This window comes from Apodemus sylvaticus, chromosome 8 (genome assembly GCF_947179515.1).
Source record: "Apodemus sylvaticus chromosome 8, mApoSyl1.1, whole genome shotgun sequence".
Classification (NCBI taxonomy): Eukaryota; Metazoa; Chordata; class Mammalia; order Rodentia; family Muridae; genus Apodemus; species Apodemus sylvaticus.
In genome coordinates, this window is record NC_067479.1 from 116,777,212 (window position 1) to 116,800,420 (window position 23,209).

The 23,209-nt window shown below is 47.1% G+C and overlaps 1 protein-coding gene and 1 pseudogene across 3 annotated transcripts in view; both read right to left on the reverse strand.

Annotated features, from left to right (window-relative positions):
* Positions 1-22,805, reverse strand: part of Ube2e1 (ubiquitin conjugating enzyme E2 E1) — a 51,974-nt gene extending 29,169 nt beyond the window's left edge. The window contains exons 1-3 of one of the 3 annotated variants that reach the window (XM_052190440.1): positions 22,654-22,805; positions 21,887-22,071; positions 17,772-17,822 (exon numbers count right to left, since the gene is read on the reverse strand). In XM_052190440.1, the coding sequence (XP_052046400.1) occupies positions 17,772-17,822; positions 21,887-22,038 (203 nt within the window). In that variant the 5' untranslated portion in view covers positions 22,039-22,071; positions 22,654-22,805. Of the gene's footprint in view, positions 1-17,771; positions 17,823-21,886; positions 22,072-22,105; positions 22,319-22,653 lie in introns of those variants that run through there. The other 2 variants (XM_052190441.1, XM_052190442.1) reach the window with 2 other exon arrangements.
* LOC127691119 (60S ribosomal protein L10-like) lies at positions 6,075-9,273 on the reverse strand (annotated as a pseudogene).
* Positions 22,806-23,209: the final 404 nt, after the last annotated feature.

Genomic DNA, 23,209 nt, shown 5'->3' on the forward strand with positions numbered 1-23,209 from the left:
TTTTTTGGATTTGGTTTTTTTTCCAGACAGGGTTTCTCTGTGTAGCCCTGACTGTCCTGGAGCTCACTCTGTAGACCAGGCTAGCCTCGAACTCAGAAATCCGCCTGCCTCTGCCTCCCAAGTGCTGGGATTACAGGTGTGCACCACCACCGCCCGGTTGTTCACTGTCAACTTCAACAGTTAAATAAAGAACAGTTACTACAATTTGTTTGCACAATCACTCCAATTTTCTTTGATATATTCAGATGTTAGGTACACTAAAAACTTAAAAATAAAACAAACCAGAGTAGCACATGTTTTTAATCCAAGAACCCAGGAGGTTAGAGTCAGGCAGACCTGTGTGAGCTAGAGTCTAAACTGGTCCCTAGTCTGTTCCCGGGTTAAACAGCTGGCCCTACCTAAAAACAACAATAAAGACCAACTTGGGACAGGGTGGATCTGGGAGAAGTGAGGGGTTACAGTAGGGAGTAACTGTCATCAAAATACATTGTATGAAATTCTCAAATAGTAAAACAATTATATGTATGTAATTGGTTCTGTGTAGAAATATTTTGCATTCATGTATATATGTGCACTGTATTTGCCTGGCACTTGAGGAAAACAGAAGAGGGTACCAGATCTCCTGGATCTGGAGTTACAGATGGTTGTGAGCCAAAAGCAAGCAGGGAGTTGAACTCAGGTTCTCTATAACAGCAGCAAATGCTCTCAGTCACTGAGCCGTCACTTAAGCCTCAACATGCTGTTCTTGTTTTTTAAAGACATAAAACACTTAGATTTGGGTCTGGAGGATGACTTAGTGGTTAAAGGCACTTGCCACCAAGTCAAATGTACTTTAAATTCTGTAATTAAAAAAAATTTAAAAGCAAATTAAAAAAAACCATAAGCAAATCAATCACAAAACTCAGGTCTAGCTGGTGTATTACTGAGCCTTTAATCCCACCACTCGGGGGGCAGAGCAGGAAGAAGCCTGATGCCTGCTTTCTCTCCACAGCAAGTTCCAGGTGAGGAAGCCTACAACAGCCTCCCTGCATGTGTGACTGCAGGCCAGAAGAGGGCGTCAGACCTCATTACAGCTGCTTGTGAGCCACCATGTGCTTGCTGGGACTTGAACTCAGGACCTCTGGAAGAACAGTCAGTGCTCTTAACCTCTAAGCCATCTCTCCAGACTGACAAACCTTTGTATACTAGGTAAATGAAAAAAAAAAATTCACCATGGTCTTTTCCTTACTTAACAGCAGAGAGAGAGAGCGAGAGCAAGCGAGCGAGCGAGCGAGCGAGAGAGCGAGAGAGAGAGAGAGAAAAATATAATGAGAAACTGGTCCCACCTGGCACAGTGTGACACATCTATAATCCCAGCATTTGGGAGGTAGAGGCAGGAGTACCAGCTAAAGGCTGTTCTTGTACCCAGCAATTCAAGGCTAGCTGGGCAACATGAGACCCTGTTCCAAAACAAAGCACTATCAACAACAAAAAAAGGATGTAATTTTTTCTTTTTTCTTTTGGTTTTTCAAGACAGGGTTTCACTGTGTAGTCCTGACTGTCCTGGAACTCATCTGTAGACCAGGCTGGCCTTGAACTCAGAAATCCGCCTGCCTCTGCCTCCCAAGTGCTGGGATTACAGGCATGCGCCACCACTGCTCAACAGGATGTAATTTTTTAAAAATCTGTGTGTGCCTGGTTATACATGTGTCTATGTGGTAGTATCAGGTCACTTAAAAGCTGGAGTTACTGGGAGCTGTGAGCTACCAATGTGAATGGTGAGAATTAAACTCGGGTCCTCTGGAAGAGCATCAAGTAATATCATTTCTTATCACTGCAACACTAGTAAGAAGCGCTGTGATCACACTGCATGCTGCCATTTTCTATAGCCTATAGCTGAAGCTAGTTCCTGAGATCTCAAACACACATAAGAATGACTATATCACCACCCACTGCTCTCTTCTCACATGGACACCAGGTTCCTGTGGGTCCTCACCACCCGCCACCATCTCTTCTGGCACGGAGCTTACTTGGTTCTGTGAGTGTATACTAGTATATAACTGAGGCTGAGCCTGGTGCCCAGCACTGCATAAACAGGCTGACCTACTGCAATCCCAGAGTGCTGCTCATGCTGCACACACACACACACACACACACACACACACACACACACACACACACACACACACACATTACACTTGCTCATTCTAGAACTATGCAGCTAAATCCTTCCTTGTCACAGTAACCACGTTAAGATTCTGGCAAGCTGTCTCCTGGTTTCCAAAGTCCCCTGTCCCTAGAGTCCCCGGTCCAGATGGGCCACACCCATTCTGCCAGTCTCGGCTGCATCTACTCTGACAGGTAGAAGGCCAGCTGTGGGATTATTTTTTTTCCACTGCTGGACTCCAGCTGCCTTTAGGGACAGGAACAACCAGGACCTCTGGCAAGCAGGACCCCAGCACTGGCTCTGCTGACACAGTGCCTCACAGGCCTTATAAGGCATTTGCTTCCATCCAGTCCTTATGCTAAGGACACTGGGCAATACTGTATTTCTTGTCACAGGTAGGGACACAAAGTTTTGGTAGAATGTATTCAACTGTTGTTAAAGTTTCTAGATACTACAAAACAAGATCTGTTACATGAAAAAATGTCAGTAAAACTATTAATAAATACTTGTCGGGCGGTGGTGGCGCACGCCTTTAATCCCAGTACCTGGGAGACAGAGGCAGGCGGATTTCTGAGTTCGCGGCCAGCCTGGTCTACAGAGTGAGTTCCAGGATGGCCAGGGCTACACAGAGAAACCCTGTCTTGGAAAAAAAACAAAAAACATAAAACAAAAACAAAATGTAAGCGTGGTGTACATGCCTTTAATCCTACCACTTGGGAAGCAAAGCTCCCTGTGTTTGAAGCCAGCCTGGTCAACTTCAGGACAGCCAGAACTACAAAGTAAAAACCTGCCTCAAAAATCCAAAGAGGTGACAGAGGGGCTAGAGAGATGGCTCCAGAGTTAAGCTCGCTGCTGCTCTTCCACAGGATCTAAGTTCAAATCCTGGCACTCACGGGGCAGCTCACACCATCCATTACTATGGCCCCATAGGATGCCTTTTTCTGGTATGCAGACAAGACATACATATAAATTAAATAAAATAATGAATAAATACTAAAGAATTTTTTACAGACTAATTTTTTCTTTTCGTATGTATGGTACGCATGTTTATACATGGGCACACACCGAGGTGAGGCGCTAGAGCTACAGGTGGTCATGAGCCACCCAACATGGCAGCCACACTCTCTCCAGCCACCCTTCTTCTGCTTTGTTTTGGTTCATGACAGGTCTAATTATATAGCTATGCCAGGCCTGGAAGATGATCCTTCTACTTCAACGTCCTAAGTGGACCACCGTGCCTAAATCACAATCAGCTCTTATAAATTAGGGCTTGGAGCACAACCTGAGTTCAAGAACAAATATGGTAGAGGTGAAAAACCAACTTCTACAATTTCTCCCTCTTTTTCTCTACCACTTTTCTTCCCTTCCCTTCCCTCCCTTCTCTCCTCCTTCCTTTCCCCTCCCTGTGAATAAAAGCCAGGCATGGTGGCACATGCCTTTAATACCAGCACTGAGGAGACAGATAGACCTCTGTGAGTTTGAGGCCAGCATGGTCTACATAGCAAGTAGGGTGTGTTGATTTTGACTAGGTATGGCCCCAGAGACTCATGGGTTTGAATGTTTGACTCAGGGGATGGCACGGTTAGGAGGTGTGGCCTTGTTGAAATATGTGTGGCTATGCTGGAATGTATTACTGTGGGGTTGGGCTTTGATATCTCCTAAGCTCAAGTTAGGCCCAGGGAGGCACGTCTCTCTTTGCTGTCTTCAGATCAAGATGTAAAACTCAGGTTTGTCTCCAGCACCATGTCTGCCTCCATGCTGCCATGTTCCTGCAGGCACAATAATGGACTATACCTGTGAAACTGTAAGCCGGCCTCAACTAAATGTTTTCCTTCATAAGAGTTGCCATGGTAATGGTGTTTCTTCACAACAATAAAACTCTGACATATGGCTACCCTGATTTTTTGAGACTATCTAAAAAACAGTAAACAAAACCCAAAATGTAATAATAATAAAGAGAAGTCAAGGCTGGGTGGTGGTGGCGCACGCCTTTAATCCTAGCACTTGGGAGGCAGAGGCAGGTGGATTTCTGAGTTTGAGGCCAGCCTGGTCTACAGAGTGAGTTCCAGGACAGCCAGGGCTACACAGGGAAACCCTGTCTCGAAAAACAAACAAAACAAAAAACAAAACAAAACAATGCCCCCCCCCCCCAAAAGAGTCAAAAATCTCAAATAAATGTGTCTTTCACTGAGGCGTACTGGACACTCCTCTACGCAGGGCTTCCTGATGACACGAGGAGAATGACATGGCTCCCCCATTCTCCTCGTGTGACAGCAAAGAGAGACGTGCCTCCCTGGGCTTAACTTAAGCTTAGGAGATATCAAAGCCCAACCCCACAGTAATACATTCGCCATGCTAGCCTCCCTGGCCGTCCTCACACTCACCACTTTTCTACTTGTTGCCATTTGGCCTAAAATGCCCTCCTCATGGTTGGGTTCCTATCTCCAGTGTCACCTCCCCCACAGGGCACTAGCCAATGCCCTAACTGGCCAGCTCCTAGTGCAGCAAACCTGAAGTTCCTCTGTGCAATGCAGAATGTGCTTCTACATATAAACAGGCAACAGTAAATTAAGGAGAAACTGTTTTATTGAAGACATGGGCTTGTCTTACTGCCTTTCCTCTGTACGAATGAATGCTTCCGAACACTGGAACACCATCTTCTCCAGGGCTATCTTGAGATTATGTGGCACAACAGTACTCCCTTAGTAAATATTGGAATGAGTGGGAATATACTCAAGAAGTCACTGTCCTCAGCTGGGCCACATGAGGAAGGGACCCAGGGCAGCCTGTACCAAAGTAGCAACAGGACTGCAACAATTTATACTGCTCACACGGGTCACTGAGACAGATACATTACAGGTGAGAGAGCTGGAAGGAGCCTGCTGCTCACTCCGTGAGTCACTGACAATCATGGGAGGCCCCAAAACAATTTCAAAAGCAGTGACAACTTAACTGGATGCCCAGCCAGCTGCTGTCTAACAGTCAACTCTCATGATGCAATAGCAAATACTTGCTAAGTTATGTATTTCAAATATTCATTTAAAAATCAGAACCCGGGCTGGAGAGATGGCTCAGCGGGTAAGAACACTAACTGCTCTTCCGAAGGTCCTGAGTTCAAATCCCAGCAACCACATGGTGGCTCACAACCATCCGTAATGAAATCAGATGCCCTCTTCTGGTGTGTCTGAAGACAGCTACAGTGTACTTACATACAACAATAAATAAATAAATAAATAAATAAATAAATAAATAAATAAATAAATAAATAAATAAAATCAGAACCCGGCTTAATGTGGTACATTCTTATTGAGGTCTGAACAATGCTCTCAATGGTTAGGTTCCTGAGAACTAATATATATGGTCTGATACATAGAAGCCTTTGTTATGATAGGGTTTCAAGTCCAATATCCTAGGCTGGCTTGAACTTTCAATGTAGCCAAGGATGACCTTGATTCAGAACCTCCTGTCTCCACCTCCGGGGTGTAGGATTACAGGGTATGTACCACTTATTAATTTTATTTGGTGTTGGGGATCAAACCTAGGGCACTGTGCATGCTAGACAAGAACTCTAGCCACTGAAGTGTTACCTGGCTTCTGCATTTTGTCTGTTTGTGGTGGTGGGAATTGAACTCAGGATATGGCATATGCTAGGCAAGCACTCTACCACAGAACTATAATCACAGGCAGATACATTAAGTTTTATCTGCTTCACAGAAATTCATATGTAAGAGTTTTCTGGCTAGGTGAACATGTTCATGAGAAATTTCTGAGAAAATCCAACTGGCTAGTCACAATTTTCTTAAAGGAATAGAAAGGGAGGGAGCAGACTAGAGGGACACAGAAATTATGCATGGGTTGGCAAGGATTCCAAGCACAAAGGAAAATGCTACTGGATATATGGAGCGTAGGGTCAGCTCAGCGCATAATAGGAGACTTTTCTGTTTCTTGATGTGAGATTTATATTGAACACGATTTGGTAGGTAGGGTATAGAAGAACACTGTGGAAACCTTCAGGAATTCAGGGCTCTCCACCAGTCCAGAGGACCACAACCGGGGATATATCTGACCCCACAGCCATCAGGAATGTGTCTTCTCAGCAACTATGTCTTCCAAGTCATCTGCATTAAACTTGGTGAGGTCCCACTTCTGTGAGATGTGGATCTTCTGGCGGCCAGGGAACTTGAGCTTGGCTGTGCGCAGAGCCTCAATCCCATGTTCCTGCTTCTGCAGCTTGGTGCAGATAGACAAGATGACCTGGCCAGTGTGAACCTGACTACTGTGCCCTGGGGCTTCCCAAAGGCGCCATGAATACCTGTCTGGGGCCTGTCAGCCCCATCTTGCTATGGAAGACATGAAAAGGGCGGGGCCTCACTCGGGTATGAAAGCTGTCCTTGCCACAACTCTTTACCACATATTTGTTGGCACAATACAGGTACCTCCAGGGCTTCAGAAAAGAGTTGTTCATATTCATCTGACACTGTGGCCACAAAGTGAAAATTCATCTACTTTCGTTTTCTTCTGTCCTAGGTCAAAGATGCAGTTCAGGGACACACGGCAGCAAGGAGACGTTGGGTATGGCTTGTTCTCACAATACCTGTAACACTGGGGGGGGCGGGGCGGCCGTCCACGATGACAATAGGATCGCTGGTGGCACGCCAGAGGAAAGGAGTAGGATACTATTTTTTAATGTTCTTTAGGTAAAATGGCAGTAAGCAAATGTACCATGCTTAGACTTAGGGCTCCCTCAGAGCTGGAAGAGGGGCTCCAGCGGGTCTATCAGGCTGGAAGCACACACCTTTGGAAAGCAGTGACAGTTGGACCACGGACAAGCCACTACGTGTAGTAAGGTTTTAGCAGTGGCTCTGAGAAATAAAAACAAGGCAGGCAGCGCCATGGCAGGCGACACACGGGTAAAGTCAGCAGTACTTCTCTGTGTGGTAAGTTCCACAGCAAAGAGCACGTCTTCATAACTCCCTGCACAGCTCACAGGGAGACTGAGAGACAGTGAAGACTGCAGAGCCACCACTGCCACCTGAAACCTCTGGGCTGAAGGGCAGACACCTCTACTTTTTACACACAGACATGTTTTAACTTGCAGATGCCACAGTATAGAGTATGCTTCGACATTTATAAACTGTAAGACTAAAATAAAGCAGAGTCTGTTTTATTGGGGGCGCAGAATCCAGAAGATGGACACCAATCCCAGGTTCCACTTGGAATAAGAATTGTATCCTCACTGACATTTAGGGGGCTTTCATCATTCCACGGCACTCACCCTGCATGTGAGAACACCCCAAGGTGCCACACCAGCCCCTCTAGGAGTGGAGAGATGAGACCAAGGATGTTCTCCAGGAGAGCCACGTGTCAGGACGAAGGGCGATCAGCAGCTCTGATGGCGGCTGCGCTGCACTGCCAGGTGCTGTGCACACGGTACTATAAGCAGGCAGCTACATTTATTTTGAGATATTTACTTAGGTTAGAGGAATGTTATCACTCTTGTTTTAGAAAGCCTCTTGGGTGCTTGTAATAAAACAAATGTTTTCTTTGAGGGTCTTTTATGTAAACCAATTGAATGATCTTCTTCTATGAGGATAAATGTGTTCTAGTAAACTCTGCCAAGAAATAAATTTTTATAACACCAATTCCAGTAAATTATGTTTTAAAAGTGAAGTGTATTCCCACGGAGATGGCAAGGTTGTGGGACTGGGAGAAATTAAAAAGGCTCTGTAGTGAAAGCCCTCTGTAGACAAGACACCTGTGGCACACCTTTCCATCCGCTGCCTCAGGCAGCGTCTAAGGCTTTCATGACCTCCAATGCCCGTTTTCAAACACTTCCCCAAAATAATGAAATTAATTAAGTGCTACCTCAAATGAATGAAATTAAGCAAGAGCAAGAGAACATGCACAATCTAAAGATGGTATGGTTGGCTCAGGAGAATGAAGAAGCTCACCAGGTGGGTTGTAGGATCCTGGGAGCAAGGCGTGGTGGGACACACCTTTAATCCTCCTGCTGCTCAGGAGACAGAGACAGGCTATGTTTCAAGTTAGCCTGGACTACATAGCAAGCCCTAGGCCAGAGACCCTCTTTCAAGAATAAAATAAAGTAAATCCCAGGGCTGGAAGGGCATGCCAGCGGTTACGAGCATGAACTGGGGCCTCAGGTGTTCAGCACTCCCTTCTGAACACACTGGGTGAGCACTGCACCCATGTGGCATGTGTGTGTGTATATATATATATATATATATATATATATATATATATATATATATATATACATATATATATATATATTTGTTCTTATTCCCTCTCACCCACACATAAGTAAAAATAAAGCTTAAAAGAAAGAATTCTAGGAATTAAGTAATTTTGCCTAAAGAGGGCAAATGAAACAACTAATCACTTTTCTGGATAAATACAACAAAATCTTTTACCTGAGAATAACAGAAACATCCTTTTTAAAAGTGCAATTCCCCCCCCCCCCTTCCTGTGGGGTGTGAAGTGCATCTGTGCGGGCCATCAGCACTGGGCAGTGAGTAATTGCTGGATGACTTACTTCCCTGTGCACACCAGGCATCAGGTTCAGTTTAATGAGCACTTGGAGAGCGTGCAGGTCAGAACTTTGTGATGTCCCCTCTCCTCTTCATCACACTAAGAAGGTGTGATCACCTAAGTGTGAGCAGGATGCTCAAGACCCACAGAGAGCTAGTCACCCCTCTCTAAGCGAGCCACAGGCTTTCCCTAGTCACAAGACTCAGCAGCGAGGCTCCCAAACCCCTTCAAAGTATTCTCCATCTAGAAAGACACCTTAGTTTGGATGCCTGGTGGGAAACAATGTCATACCTACTTTGCCTGAGCAGTCATATCCAGCCTGACCTCCCAGCACGCACAGCCTGGCTCTATGCCAGGTTTTATCGCCTTTTCGCCCACTAAAGCGTCACTTGTAGCTTCAACACCGAGAAGGGCTCCCCAACTCCTCACTGGACCTCCTCCTGCTTCTTCCTTTCTTCTCATCCTTGAGTACTTTGTTTACGTGTACTTAATAGTCCTCTGTAAGGACATCCCCGCCACACGCACACCCAATGACCCACTCACTCGCTGTACTCCAGAATGTCTTCCCTACCAGCCATCACGTCACAAAGTGTATGGATCCCTTTATGTGCTGGTCTGTATTGCCCACTGTGCTGCCTAGATTTATGTCAACCTGATTCAAGAGTCAGTCGTCGGGGAAGTGGGAACCCAATTAAACTGCCCCTGTGACTGGCCTGGGACTGGCCTGTGGAGCAGTTTTGATTCATGATGGATTTTTGAGGATCCAGTTCACTATCCCTGAGTAGGGTTCTAAGCTGTGCAAGGAAGCTGTCTGGGCAAACCATAGAAGCAGGACAGATAAGCAGAAGCCCTCCACGGGCTGCTTCCGTTCCTGACCTGACTTCCAGCAATAATGGAGTATGACCTCAAGTTGCATGGTCTTTATCACAGCAATAAACACCTTAACAAAAGACAGCTACTAAAGTCCACGTTGTACAGCAGACACGAGCTCGGGCTTAGCCCTGCAGAGCAACGGCGGGCCTCAACACAGTTCACTGCTGCCACTATGCACAGGAGTTTTTCTGCTAATAAGATTATCCCAAACTACTTTTTCTAGGTTTTTTTTAATTTTTTTTATTTTTTTTTATTGTGTTGAGACAGAGTGAGACTCTCTAGCACAAGTTATGCCCAAACTCAAGGTAATCCGCCTGACTCAGGCTCCAAGTGCTTACGTTAGAGGCATGATATATCAATCATATCAAGTTCAAGTCTCTGTAAGACTTACTAGGGGTATACCACACATAAACTTTCCATCTATCATCTAAACAGACACAAAGTCCTGACTTTATTAGTGATCATCATACCAATGCTAAGAGCCCTACTGAGACTAAAACAGTGTTACATGAAACAGTAATAGGCCACGTTGGAGAGTCTGCTGTGATACTGTGGTCAAGCTGCGTCTGAATACTGTGCAAGAGCTAGATGACATCGGCCCTGTTCCTCTCATCTGTCACGTTACCAGCTTGTTACATTCAAGTTTGCACACTTTCTGACAAGCAGAGGAAATGGTTTCTTCAACTCTGACAGGACACTGCCCCAGGTAGCCTCTTGGCCTTCTCCTATACCATATGGATTCTGGAAAGCTATTCAGTCATATGCGTATGTTAAAGGAGAGAATGGTTTGAATATAGCAACTCCTGCGTTAATTAGCCTCAAGAGCATAGGTCTGATGAGCTTCTAGCCTCCAAGGGGAGGGCATGCCCAGGGGTGAGGACAAGCTGCACCAGATACCAGGCTCTCCCTCAATGTCACTCAGGGCATGAGGATGAGGATGAGTGCTAACCGTTTCCTATGTAAGCCCTATTTCACTTTACTGATGACAAGAGTGCATGCGATGTCTCAGGAGGGTTGGTTCCAGCACCTCTAAATCCAACTGTTTGGGACAGCTTTAGGAAAATGGAAGCCCAGTTTATTTAGCATCCCTACACCTGTGCTCCCTTATAGACAACCTCATAAACTGCTATTTTTTTTAAATTACACTACCAGCCCAGGCTGAATAGACCATTTCTTTCTCTTTCTCTCTTTTTCTTTCCTTTTCTTTTTTCTTTTCTTCTCTCTCCCTCTCCCCTCCCTGTTTCCCTCCCTCCCTCCCTTCCTTGTTTTCTTTAAAAGCACACTGATGTCCAGCCCCTCTGTGATTCTTAAAGTTCCCAAACTGCCGACCATGCTTGGGGCCACGGACAACTGGGAAACAATGTCCCCAGCTCTTCTTTTCCCTGTTTCCTAAAGACTATAAGAAGTTCTGTAGCCGTCAGGTCTACACTGCTTGTGCTGTGGTTATGAGTTGAATTCTCGGTGAAGATCAGTCATCAGGTACCACAGGGATGCTGAGACAGAACAGTCCCTGTCCTCAAGGAGCTGAAAGTCTCCTGGGCAAGAGCAGGCAGGAGGCCGGCCTATGTTCTCAGTGCTGCAGTGCTCCTCACACAGAGAGGACCCGTCCCCAACGTCCCCAAGGCGTCAACTTCTCAGCTTTACAGAACACCTGCACTCCAAGAGCCTCAATCCCACATTCTACCACCTTCTTTTTTTCTACTTAAAAAATGATTCGTCTTATTGTCCCTCCATCCTTCTCTGTTTGCTTTCCCTTCTTGGTCTATTAAAAATAAAAACACAACAACAGCAACAACAAAAACCATGCTCAAAAGCCGTTTAAGTTTCTTCCTGTCTCCCAGAGCCATGGCAGCCCTTCCTGCTTCTTGGCTTCCTCTTTTTCTAGATATTCTTTCTCTACCTGTCCTTCACTGCAGACATTCCTCAGAACACAGTTCTATTTGGAACTTGCTCTGTAGCCCAGGATCTTCAAATGCACCATCCTTCTGCCTCAGTCTTCCCTGTGCTGTTACTATGGCGTGTGACCAACCTTTAGAACAATGCTAGAGCCCCTCTTCCCGGAGAATCTCATACACCATCAAAGCCTTTCCAAACCCACGTGGAATGTCACCATCCGTCTTGGCACCTTTAGCCACTTAGTGGAAGCAGCTTTCCTTCACATTCTACCATAGACAAACAAGGAAACCACACATCCTGGTTAGCTGTGACTGTGAGGCTGACAGCCTAGAATTATCTGGGACTCGCAAGTGAGAAACTACGGAAATCAGACTGATATGTCTGTAGGCAATTACTTTGTTGATTGTTCTAAGGAGGGCCTAGCCCACTGCAGGGGGCAGCATTCCCTAGCTGGCCATCCTGGGCTGTCTGAGGAAGCTAACAAACTTTACCCTGCATAAGCCAGCAAGCAACTCCTCTATGGCTTCTTCTGTTGTATTTCCTTGGTTAGAAGTAATGCAGTATGGACCAGCAGGCAGACCTGCCTTAGCATCTCTACTTGAGCTCCCGCTCTGATGTGGCTTAGTAACAGACTATAATAAAGACTCTCTACCCTAAGCTGGTGTTGGTCATGGTTGGTCACATCATCAGTGAAACTAAGAACTATACAAATGTCAAGTGTCCATATCAGTTGAAGTGTATCACGCTAGTCTCCCAGTGTCTTTTGTAGCTCTGAAATCTTTCAAACTGAAAAGTTGGGGAAAACATGCAGGGTCAGAGTCAAAGACATAAGTCATTGCCTTTGCCTCTTAGAGAATTTATAATCTACTTAATTTGCCTAATCTTACCTATAAGCAGGCAGAGCTAAGAGTTCAATAATTGATTAATAATGAACTCAAATATACAATCAAACTACAATCATGGTCTATTCTGTGGCGGCAACATGCTAGACACTGTATAAGATCCGCAGACCAATGTTGGAGACAGAACTTGCCTCTCTAAGCAGCTTCTGTGTCACTGAAACCCAGAGCCCTGTTCCCTTCAGCAGGCAAGGTTCTTCTGGCTCAAGGCTGCTGCTGCCTATTTCCCAAGACTTCTGACCTCCACCTGCACCACTGCACCAGGTCGAAGCCCACTGCTTCCTACTCAGCCTCAAACCGTCCTTGTCTTTGTCAAATTGTTTCATAAACATTTCATTTCCCACTCAAGTTTCCAAGATTCTCTGTCTATAAAATGAAATTCAAAGCCCTTGGCTTGACAGAGAAGCTCAAATTTTACTCTTGTCACACCCTCCCACTTGTTTTGTATTCTCACCCACAATGCTTTGCTGGCAGGTTTCTCCAGTGAGTCTCCACCTCACTCTTCCACCCAGTTCCCATCTCCTCTAGAGATCCTCCCAGGTGACTAACTGGTCCAGCACAGCGAGGGCAAAGCCATCTCTCATTCTTCTGACCCCACAGCAAGGCCCTGGCAGTCACTACTTCAGTACTGTCTTAGTACCTTTCAGAGCTTATGAGCCACTTCTAAGTAGTTCCTTTTCAAATACTACAAGCACATATGTCGTGACAGAGAATATAGGAGTTTTTACCTAAAATTAGTATCACCTTTTGAGCTATAAGAATTTTTAAAAAAACATTCAACAACAATAGTGTTTTTATTGTGTTTGTGTGTGTATGTTCTATAAGTGAGTGTGGGTACCTGTGAAGGCCACAAGAAAGCACTGGATCCATTGGAGCTGGACTTGTGGGTGGTTCTGAATCCTCTCACATAGGCGCTGGGGACACATGCCAGTTCCCTAGAGAGCAGCCAGCCTCTCACCTGAATCGCCTGCCTCTCCAGTCCTACTGCGGTTTTACATACAGAAACCCGCTACATATAATTTAGCATTTTAACATTCTCAGTGTACAATTCAGTGACAACATTACATTGTGCAACACTGTACAACACTGACACTCTTCAGGTCCAATATGTCCACCACTCAATGGAAACTGGTGATTAATAACTCCTTACCAGGAGGCAACAACCTGTCTCACAAAAGAGGGTCCTAGTATGAAGTGGTAATTTCAGGATTTGAAGGTGGAAGCGGGAAGACTAGGAATTCAAAGTCATCCTTCACTAACCAGCAAGCTGAAGGTCAGCCTAGCTAGATGAGGCTGTCTTGAAACGAAGTTGTGCACCCACACCCTGGAGGGCAGGCCAGGTGAGCAGTGGGCCCTTCAGCAGAGAGAGATGAGGCTGAGAATCATGAGACAGACAGACTGCTGGTTTTTCTGGTTTTTGTTTGTTTGGTCGGTTTTTGGTTTTTCAAGACAGGGTCTCTGTGTATCCCTTGCTGTCCTCGAATTCTGTTTTATTTTGTTAATGATATTGTTTCATCTCAAAGAATCTTTAAAAGGAAAAGAAACTTTATCTGATTATGTAATGCGACTCGGTGGGGAAGGTACCGACTCAATTTTACATATTCAAATAAATAAAAACACTTGTCAAATATAATAACATTATATAAAGAAAATAATTCATTTTTACTACCCCCTCCTCTGCTTAAAAGGCTTAGTGACTGCTCAAAAATACTTCATCTGAAATAACACCAACCAAAATTCTGAATTTTAGGTTTCCATTTGTACTAGAGGCTTACTTATAACACAGACATTCCTATTAAAACTCAAGTAGAAAAGACCTGGGCAAAATATGCCATTTATCACGAGTAAACTCTCTGTCCACAGCACTCACATTTAGTCATCCAACTACAACAAAGCAGGAGCTGGGCTACAAACGGCAGCCATGGGGTCCTAGTGGCTCAGAGCCCATGGGCTGCATCAAACAGAGCAAGTTTATGGAACTGTTACAGAAATCAAAACATCTGTTTGATTGGCTCCTAAAAGAGGAGCCAATGATAACCAAAAAGCACAATAAACTCCAGAGAGTGAATTCACTATGAGAGCGCACACGCGCGCGCGCGCGTGCGCGCGCACACACACACACACACACACAGAGACAGAGAGAGAGAGAGAGAGAGATTCACATACACACACCACTAAACAGCTTAATGTTTGAAAGTAAGAATTTAATTTACATGGCAATATAAATCAATTTATATTTTTAAAAGTCTCCAGGGGCCAGTGATGGCTCAGTAGTTAAGAGTCTTGCTGATATGTTAGGGGACCGAAATTCCATTTCTAGAATCCATGTTGGGCAGCTCAGAACCACCTGCAACTCTAGGAAATCAATGCCTTCTTTTGACTTCCACGGGTACTAATCCAAACCCATATCAGAAACGCATGTGTAGACATAATTTATATAAAAAAAGATCTAAATACAATCATTACCTGTTTTCATGCAACATATTTAGCAACTGCAACTCACACAAGGTTTGAAGACCAGTGACTTGGAGTGCAAACTGTTCTGTCAAGTGCAGACAGCAGCGGGGAGGGGCAGCAAGCCTCCCCTGGAGGGCAGCTCTCTGACCACTAAGCAGCTGCTGCTGGGAAGATGCTGTGTGCCACGGCTGTGTTATAACAAAGTGATGTCTAAATTTAAATCTACACACTGATACTGACAGAAAGAAGTCCTAGAAAGGGTGAAAACCTTTTATTAAGTGAAAACCAATTATTCAACTTATTCAATATAATTTATAATTGATGAAACTACAATCTCACTAATAAGTACTGAGTACTTATGCTGAGGGTAACACCAGAAAAAAAATTAATGTATCATTTTATATATATCATTTGATTCACACATCTTAATTGGAAGCTGACTTCAAAAAGCATTCAAGCTACCTTATCTATTTTGTCTCCAACAATTAAGGCCATCAAAATATTAAATAGTTAAGTCTTATGGCACAGCAGGTGGGCACTTGGCTCCCAAGCCTGACAGCGGGTCTCTAAGACACACATGGAAGGATTCTGCAAGTTGTCCTCTGACGTCCTTACACACACTGTGGCACATGTGCATCCTCACACATATACAACATGAATAAATGCTATTTTAAAGACTGGTTTTAACTTCTATATAGGAAGCAGCATAAAATATAAAGTCAACCTCAGACAGGAGCCGAGGACAGAAAGCACAGGACGGCTCAGCACAGGGTAACACTAGGAAGACAGTCAGACGCAGAAACTCAATAGAAATGCATTACCACTCAAAACAGTGGCTCTCAACCTGTGGGTCCTGATACCCTGTCACAGGGGTCACATAGCAAATATCCTGCATACCAGATACTCATATTAAGATTCATAACAGTAGCAAAGTGACAGTTACAAAGCAGCAACAGAAATAATTTTAGGGTTGAGGGTTGCCACAATATGAGGAGCTGTATTAAAGGGTCACAGCATTAGGAAAGCTGAGAACTACAGACTTGAAAGATTCAGTGGGGAATGTTCCAAAAATTAAAGCAGCTGCTGTATGTAAAGGCAGCTTAATATATACGCTTTGGAAAAATAAAGATACCTAGTATGTTCTTGGCAATCACACTCGTCCCAAACCATTTTAGAGTAATAAGCCTCGCTGTCGCGCCGCGGAGCACACCATCAGCAGTGAGAGCAATGCTCAAAGGTTTCGGACTGAAGGCGTGATTATGAGAATCTACAAAGGTAAAGAGTCCTTCACACTTCTGAGACACAAGCCTCTCAGATGAACTCTGCTACCGCGTGGACTCAAGGGTACACTTCCTTCTTCTAAAACACAATTATCTTATGAAAACCTTCAAATTGTTCAGTTTTAAATCTGATAGCACTTACCCACAAGAAAACCACTGTATGTTTGAATAACTGATACTCATTTGAAACTACAATTTATAATTTGATCAGCTAGAGCTGTTTGAACTCACAAGAGACGCACACAAGGGAGCCGACACCAGCAGCAGTGGCAGCTACAGTACAGACCTACCGCAGGGAGCGTCCGTGATTCTATACAAACAACCAAGGGAAGCACTGGGCTTTCATCTCTTAATATTTCTCTACTTCTCAACCACTAAAAATGATCACCCACACCAGAAATTCTGAGACTAGTTTGGGGCTCAGTTAAAGAACCTAGTTTAAGGTACCTTTCTCTGGATGCAGCTCAGTTGCTAGAGTACATGAGCCTGGCAAAAAGCCAGCATGGCACCCACACCTGCTAATGCCAGCAGAGAATGAAAAACTCAAGGTTACTCTCAGTTAGACATTGTTTGAGGCCAGCCTGAAACACTGTCTCCAAAAAAAAAAAAAAAGTACCTAATACTCAAAATAACTTTCTTACAAATCAGGACAAAATCTCAAAAAGTACCTCAAATCTGATCAACACTATGAACAAATCTGTACAAAGTGAAAGCACTAGGGTGGACCAGATGGCTGGTGAGGAGGATGCTGACAGCGCAAGCCTGGCAGCCGGAGTTTATCCCAAGAACCCACAAAGGTAGGAGAGACTAGTTCCACAGAGCTGTCCCTTAGCCCCCACACGCACACAGACTAAACCACAGGTGCTGAAAGCCAAACACTTCGGTTAGCTTCCGCCCTGAATGTTCACACATATGTGCTGTGAACACTCACTAATACTGGCCAGTGACTCCTCCCTACAAATTTAAAGCAGCAAATGAATGAAGCCTTACCTCCATTCAAGGCTGATCCTGGCTCTAAGGTTTGTTTTAGACCTCCATGGTTCAAATATCAGTTTAGACAAGTCATGACTTCTTGCCATCTTGACTCAGAAATGCAAAACTGGTCATTTAAGTAAAGCCAAATGGTCAAGACATCCTTTGAAAGCTGGCTTCAAACTATTTTCACGCTGGATTAAGCAATATCAACAAAGAACACCATCTTTTAAGCGTTTAAATTTATCATTTAAAGCAAAATTATTCTACTAAAGCCACAGGTTACTTCCAGAATTGCTTTACAAAGTCAACACAACATGATGGCGCGGGTCTGAGGACTAGCTTGCTCTCACTGCACGCTCCGGCATGGTAGGGGAGCTGTAGTAAGGCTATCCCAGCAGAGCAATGCCGCAAGCTGCATGTGTAGAGGCCGACGTCACCTACAGCTACAATGAAAAAGGCAAGCTCCTTTTCCAACTTCAAGTTTGTCTCAGATGCACAAGTGCCCACTCACTCCATGGAAATCCATCACTTCTCAACAAACCTTAGCCTGCCGCATGCCACAGCACAGATACATATACATTTCACTTGATGTTAGCACCAAACCACACACAGACCATAGAAGAAAAGCAAAATTCTATAATAGAAAACACGAAATAGAAGTCAGGAGAAAGTTAAAACAATGCATAGGCAGCTTACCTGCAGTTTGGCGGAGGGTCTAAAGTGATGTCTGCCAGCTCCTTCTGGATCCTGGGAGATCAGGACACAACGTTAGTTACTCCACTGAGGTCCCGGTGCAGGCAAGAAGCTCGAGGTCTCGCCCACCCTCGCCAGCATGGCTTCTAGTGCTGCCAAGCTCACTAGGGCAGTTGGCCTGGGGTTTCCCTTTTAAACACTTTAAACTTTTCTCAATTGCTACTCCCCCAGCTTTCCCAGGATCTCGCCCGTGAATGAATACAAAGGTCTCCCCTGGGATTCCCCAGGTCTGCTCCTCCTGCCCCAACCCCAGGACTAGAACTCTGCAGTGCTGGGCCTCTTGGCGCCCTAAACAAACTGTGACTCCACACACCAGCCCACCCCAGATCAGGCACACGGTTCTGTGGCCCCAGTCAGGTACCCCCTCGCCCCACCCCCACCCTGTAAGGCCGGGATGCGCGCACCAGCGCCCCACGCAGGCTGGGACTGCTCAGACCCGGACCCTGCCCGCAACCGGGCGCAGCTGCCTGCCGGCAAAGCCAATATGGCCGCTCGGGCCCCAGTGACCACCACCGCCAAGGGTAGAGCAGCCCAGGAAGTACTGGGTGGGGCTGAGGGCAGGGGACCCCGGGCGGCCGCACAGGTGCACTGCCACCTGCGCCCCCCCCCTCGCCCGCCCGCGAGCAGCGCCCGTTCCCAGCCCGACTGCCGCCGCCCGGGCCGGGGCCAGGCTCGCTCGCTCGCTCGCTCGCTCGGGCAGCCCATCCCGGCCGCAGCCCCGCACCGCGGCCCCCGCTCCGCTCGCTCGGCTCCGCACCTCCTCACCTCACAAAGAGCCCATCCCCCACGCGGAGGCCGAAGCCACTGACAGTTCACACCCGGCCCTGGCCTTTGTCTTCTCTTCTGCTAACCCAGGAGCTCAGGGCTCCTGTTAAAACACCGAACTCTGGGGCCTTAAACTGCCTCTCCTAAAGGGAGCTTAAGGAGCTATTTGTATAACTTCTCATCCTAATGGGCTGTTGTTACAACTTAAAAATCCACCAAGGTAGCTAGTAAAAAGAATGACCACACTCAGAACTCGGTAATCTCAGCGACAATGGATGTCTCTGCCTTGCCAAAGGGGAAGAATCCTGCTATAATGCACTGACATGTTTAGCTGGTACTTCTTTCACATTAAAAGGAAAACAAATTGAGTGGTGCCTGGGGAAGTTCTTCAAACTTTCCTATTGAGCACTTCCTGTCCCTACAGTTTAGAACATCCAGTTTCTCCTGACATTATTAGTGTCTTGCTAAATTCTACTTCCAGCAAGCACTTCAGGCCCTACATGTTTGCATCGGGTGTTTCATTCCCAAATGGATGTTAGTTTGGAGGACTAGTTTCCGGAATCTTGTTGTGTTGGAATTGACAACCTTCAGATCTATCAGAGAGCAAATGTGTCTCCATGAGCTGTAAGAGTACAAAGTGCTCCTTTAGTGCTCAGAAGTGAAGCTTCTAAGAAGGCCAGTGAGGGCTCACAGCTAAAGATGCCCGCTATCCTACCTGACTGACCCCAGTTCAATCCCTCGAAGCTACATGCGGAGAGAGAACTGTCTCCAGGATTGGCCTCTTACTTCCACATGTTCCCTGACATGCTTGAATGTATCCACACATACCACATGAATACACACAAAATACAATTATAAGTTTTTGAAGTCCAATGCCAGGCAGTTTTACTCACTGAATCTCAAACTCCACCATTTGCAGCATTTCCAGACGACTGATGCAAGGTATGCAAGTGATTTAAAGACCTGTTCAAAAAACGTGTGTCTGGCCCAGCACAGTCCCCACAGTAGCTCTCCTCTACCAGGGACCATGCTCCACAGAGAACAAATCCCCTAGTCTGTCCATGGAGGTCTCATTCTCACATCATCTCCTGCTGCATATGCCCTTCCCAACACATTCTAACTCCTGCCCTAATTTCCCGTTCATTCTCTCCTAGATACCCTTTTCACTTTGTGCCTTTGGATGCTAACCTCAGCTTTCCTTTAACAGGAACAGCCACTGCTTCAAGAAGGCATTGACGAGTCTAAATCCGTGGCACTAACAGACACATACGGCACGTAGGCTTGCTGGTAAAACCACCACTTGCTGTTTTCCAGCAGTCATTTCTCCTTGTACTGTTTCTTTACCAGCTGTTTCCAAGTAGTCTCTCAGAGGTCAGGTTAACAGGGAATGATATGGTTGTTCTTCCCAAAGCTTTTCTGAGGGCAGGGCCTTCTCTAGTCAACAATTTGTCTTCCCTTTTACTGGAGAAAAAGGTCCAGCTAAAAGCAGCAGGGCTCAGGACATCAGCTGGCCTCTTCCTACCCTCCAGAGACCTTTAGAAAGGAAAACTTTGAACTGATCCTACCCGGCACAGCCCTGGGATTACAGGCCTGTGCTGCCACTGGTCCTGACAATGCTTCATGCCTGCTAGGCCAGTACATGACCATCTAAGCTACCAAACAGTCCATTCTACATTTCTTTGTTTTGTCCATGAGACAGACTCTTGTGGAACTTATGCTGCACTCACAGGACATCTATCTGCCTGTTTCTGTTTCCAGGGGCTGAGCTGATAAACGCCTGTACGGCTATGCCCAGAACTAAGTGTCTAACTTCCTTAGCTTCTACGGGAAGATCTACATATTTGTACTACACTGACAAAAAGCAAAGAACTTTCTAAACCTGTCCATTTTCTTCTTATTTCTGGCACAATATAAACGCCCCACTGACATCACAGCTAATGCCCTGTACTGGGCAGGACAGGTCAAAAGCAGAACAGAGAGCTTAAGAAGACCAGGATTGATCAAGAAAGGTCATCCTGAGCAAGAAAGGTAGAATCTAGGCTCAGGGAGATTCACAGGGGTTCATCAGAGACCCTGGAGAGGCTGAGCTGTAATCAAACCACAGAAACTGATTACGGATTTACCAAAGTATCAACTCCTCTCTCAAGACCTGAACACTAACCATCTAAAGTGAGCTGAAGTCACTCCATCAGTCCAGTTAGGTCACTAAGACAGCAGACCAAGTTTCTGAACTTCAGGTCAGGGAAAACAACAGAACAAACTGACAATCACTGAGTTCCAGGCTCACTACTCAGCATAGAGATCCAAAGCCATTTAGACCTTCCATTTCATGTTAAAGTCTTTTCCCCACCAGCCCACAGTTTCTGTTCCTCACTATGGCCAACTAGCTCAACAAAAAGGCAAGGAGTTATGAAAGGATGGAGGGGGTTCCCAGGTATCTGCTAGAGATTATTTTAAGGATCACAGGGATCAGAGAACTCGTTTAAGGTTGACAGGGATAAAGTATCCACCTGTCTTTTTACACAAGAGATTATCGCTGGGTGTATTCTGTAATCCCAGCAATCAAGAGACTGAAAGTACTGAGTTCAAGGCCAGCTTGGGCCACAAGAGATCCAGTCTAATAAAACAAGTCTTCCTGAAAAGTATCAAACTTAAGTTCTTAAACAGAAAAGATAAAAAGTCTCCAAAAATAACTGAAATCATTTTACAGTCACTCACTGATTCTTTCATCTCCCTCAACTCTCCAAACAGGCAAAGGCCCTTCAAATTCTGCCAGAAAACATGACGTAAATGTCTTTTAACCACTAATGGGAGTTAGTTAGTCCTTAAGCAATGTATGGAGAAAACACTGTTCAGAAAACAGCAGCCCTGCAACAGGTGAAGAGGAAGAAAGAGGGTCAGTACTTGTTCTGACAGAGTTGCCCAGGAAGGTACTCTTAATAATGAAGTATGCCGGGAAGTCAGATTCGGGATTACTAGGATGAAGACGCTGGAATCACATTCAGAGTCACTCATAAAAGTAAAGAGGATCCTTGAAACTTCAACAAGAAACAGACGAGGCCGACCACAACTCCTGCATGTGGACAAGGGCATCAACAAAACCAGAAGCATCGAGCGAGCGAGCGAGCGAGCAGTGGAGAAAACAGGTGGGACTGCCATGCCCCATTTTCCTGCCGAGAACGTCGTTGAAGCTCCCTCCCTGACTCCCTGACGTGCAGTGCAGCACGAGGGAGGCGACCGACCGACCGACCGACCGGGAAGCTAGGATGCCTGTGGAGGAAGGAGTGGGATACCTCTTGGCGCTGGTGGACAGGAGCTTCGAGTTTTTGCTCATGCTGACTTTACTCTCCTTCTTCTTGGGGGTGCTGCCTTCTTTCTCGGTCTGCTGGTTGGAGGACGAAGATGAGGAGGAGCTGGTGCTGGCCCTCGAATCGTCATCCGACATAGCGAACCCCCCACCCCACCCCGCGAACGGCCCCTGCAGGGGGAGGAAACAAAACAGAAACACAGACCATGCAGGCGCTGCAAAGAGGGAACTCCGCTGTCAGGAGGGCGCGGGCCCGGCCGGGCCGCCCCCGCCGCCCTGCAGAGGCTCGGGGCCCACCGCCGCACCGGCCGAAGAGACGCGGGGGGCCGCGATCGCGCGGGGGCGGCCCGGGGAGGGCCGGGGGCCGCCGCCGTCCCCGAGGCCTCCCGGCGTCTGCTCGAGTTTGGCGAGGTCGGGACTAGCCGAGCAGCGAGAATGGGTGAGGAAGCCGAGCGTGGGCCGCGTGGGCCGCGGGGACACGGCTCCCGGCCAGGCCCGGCCACGCGGGGCTGCGTTCGCAGGCCGGCGCGCACAATGCGCCCCGGGCGGGCGGGCGGGCGGGTCTCCGCGGGGACCGGGCCGCGCTGACAGTTCGCGCGGCCCCCGCCGCCCCGGCCCGCCGCCCCATCCCCGCCGCTGGGCCCTGCTGCCCGCGGCCCGGCGCTGCCGCCCGCCCGTCCGCCCGCCCGCGGCCCCGCGGCCCCAGGCCCCGCGGCCCGCCCGCTCGCCCGCCCGCCCCGGGGGCCCTCGCACCTCTCTTTGTGTCTGGCTGCTCCGTGCCGCCGCCGCGGCTGCTGCTGCGGCTGCGGCTGGGCCTGGCCACTCGTGTCTCGCTCTCGCTGGGAGAGAAGCGGAAGTGCAGCAACAGCAACTATTAACCAGGCAATGGCTTCCCCGGCCGCACACGCTCCGCGCCACTCCTCCTCTCCGCCCCGCCCCGCGCCCCTCCCCCGCCGCACCTGGGGGCCGCGGCCCCGGAGCCCCGAGAGACCCCCGCGTGGCCTGGGGACCCAGCGCTGGGCGGAGCCGAGGCCGCCAGGCAGGGTTGGGGGCCCTGGGCTGGCGGACCCCGGGTGAGCAGGGTGGTTCTTCCCAAGAGGGCTTTGGGAAAGGGCCGGGGGTGAGGTGGCGGGTGTGGGGAAAAGATGGTACTCTCCTGGCGAGGACTTTGACTCCTCCCCAAAAGTGATCCGTTTAAAAAGAAAAGAAAGAAAAAAAGAAGAAAAGAAAAGCGAAGGAAGGAAGGAAGGAAGGAAGGAAGGAAGGAAGGAAGGAAGGAAGGAAGGAAGGAAGGAAGGAAGGAAGGAAG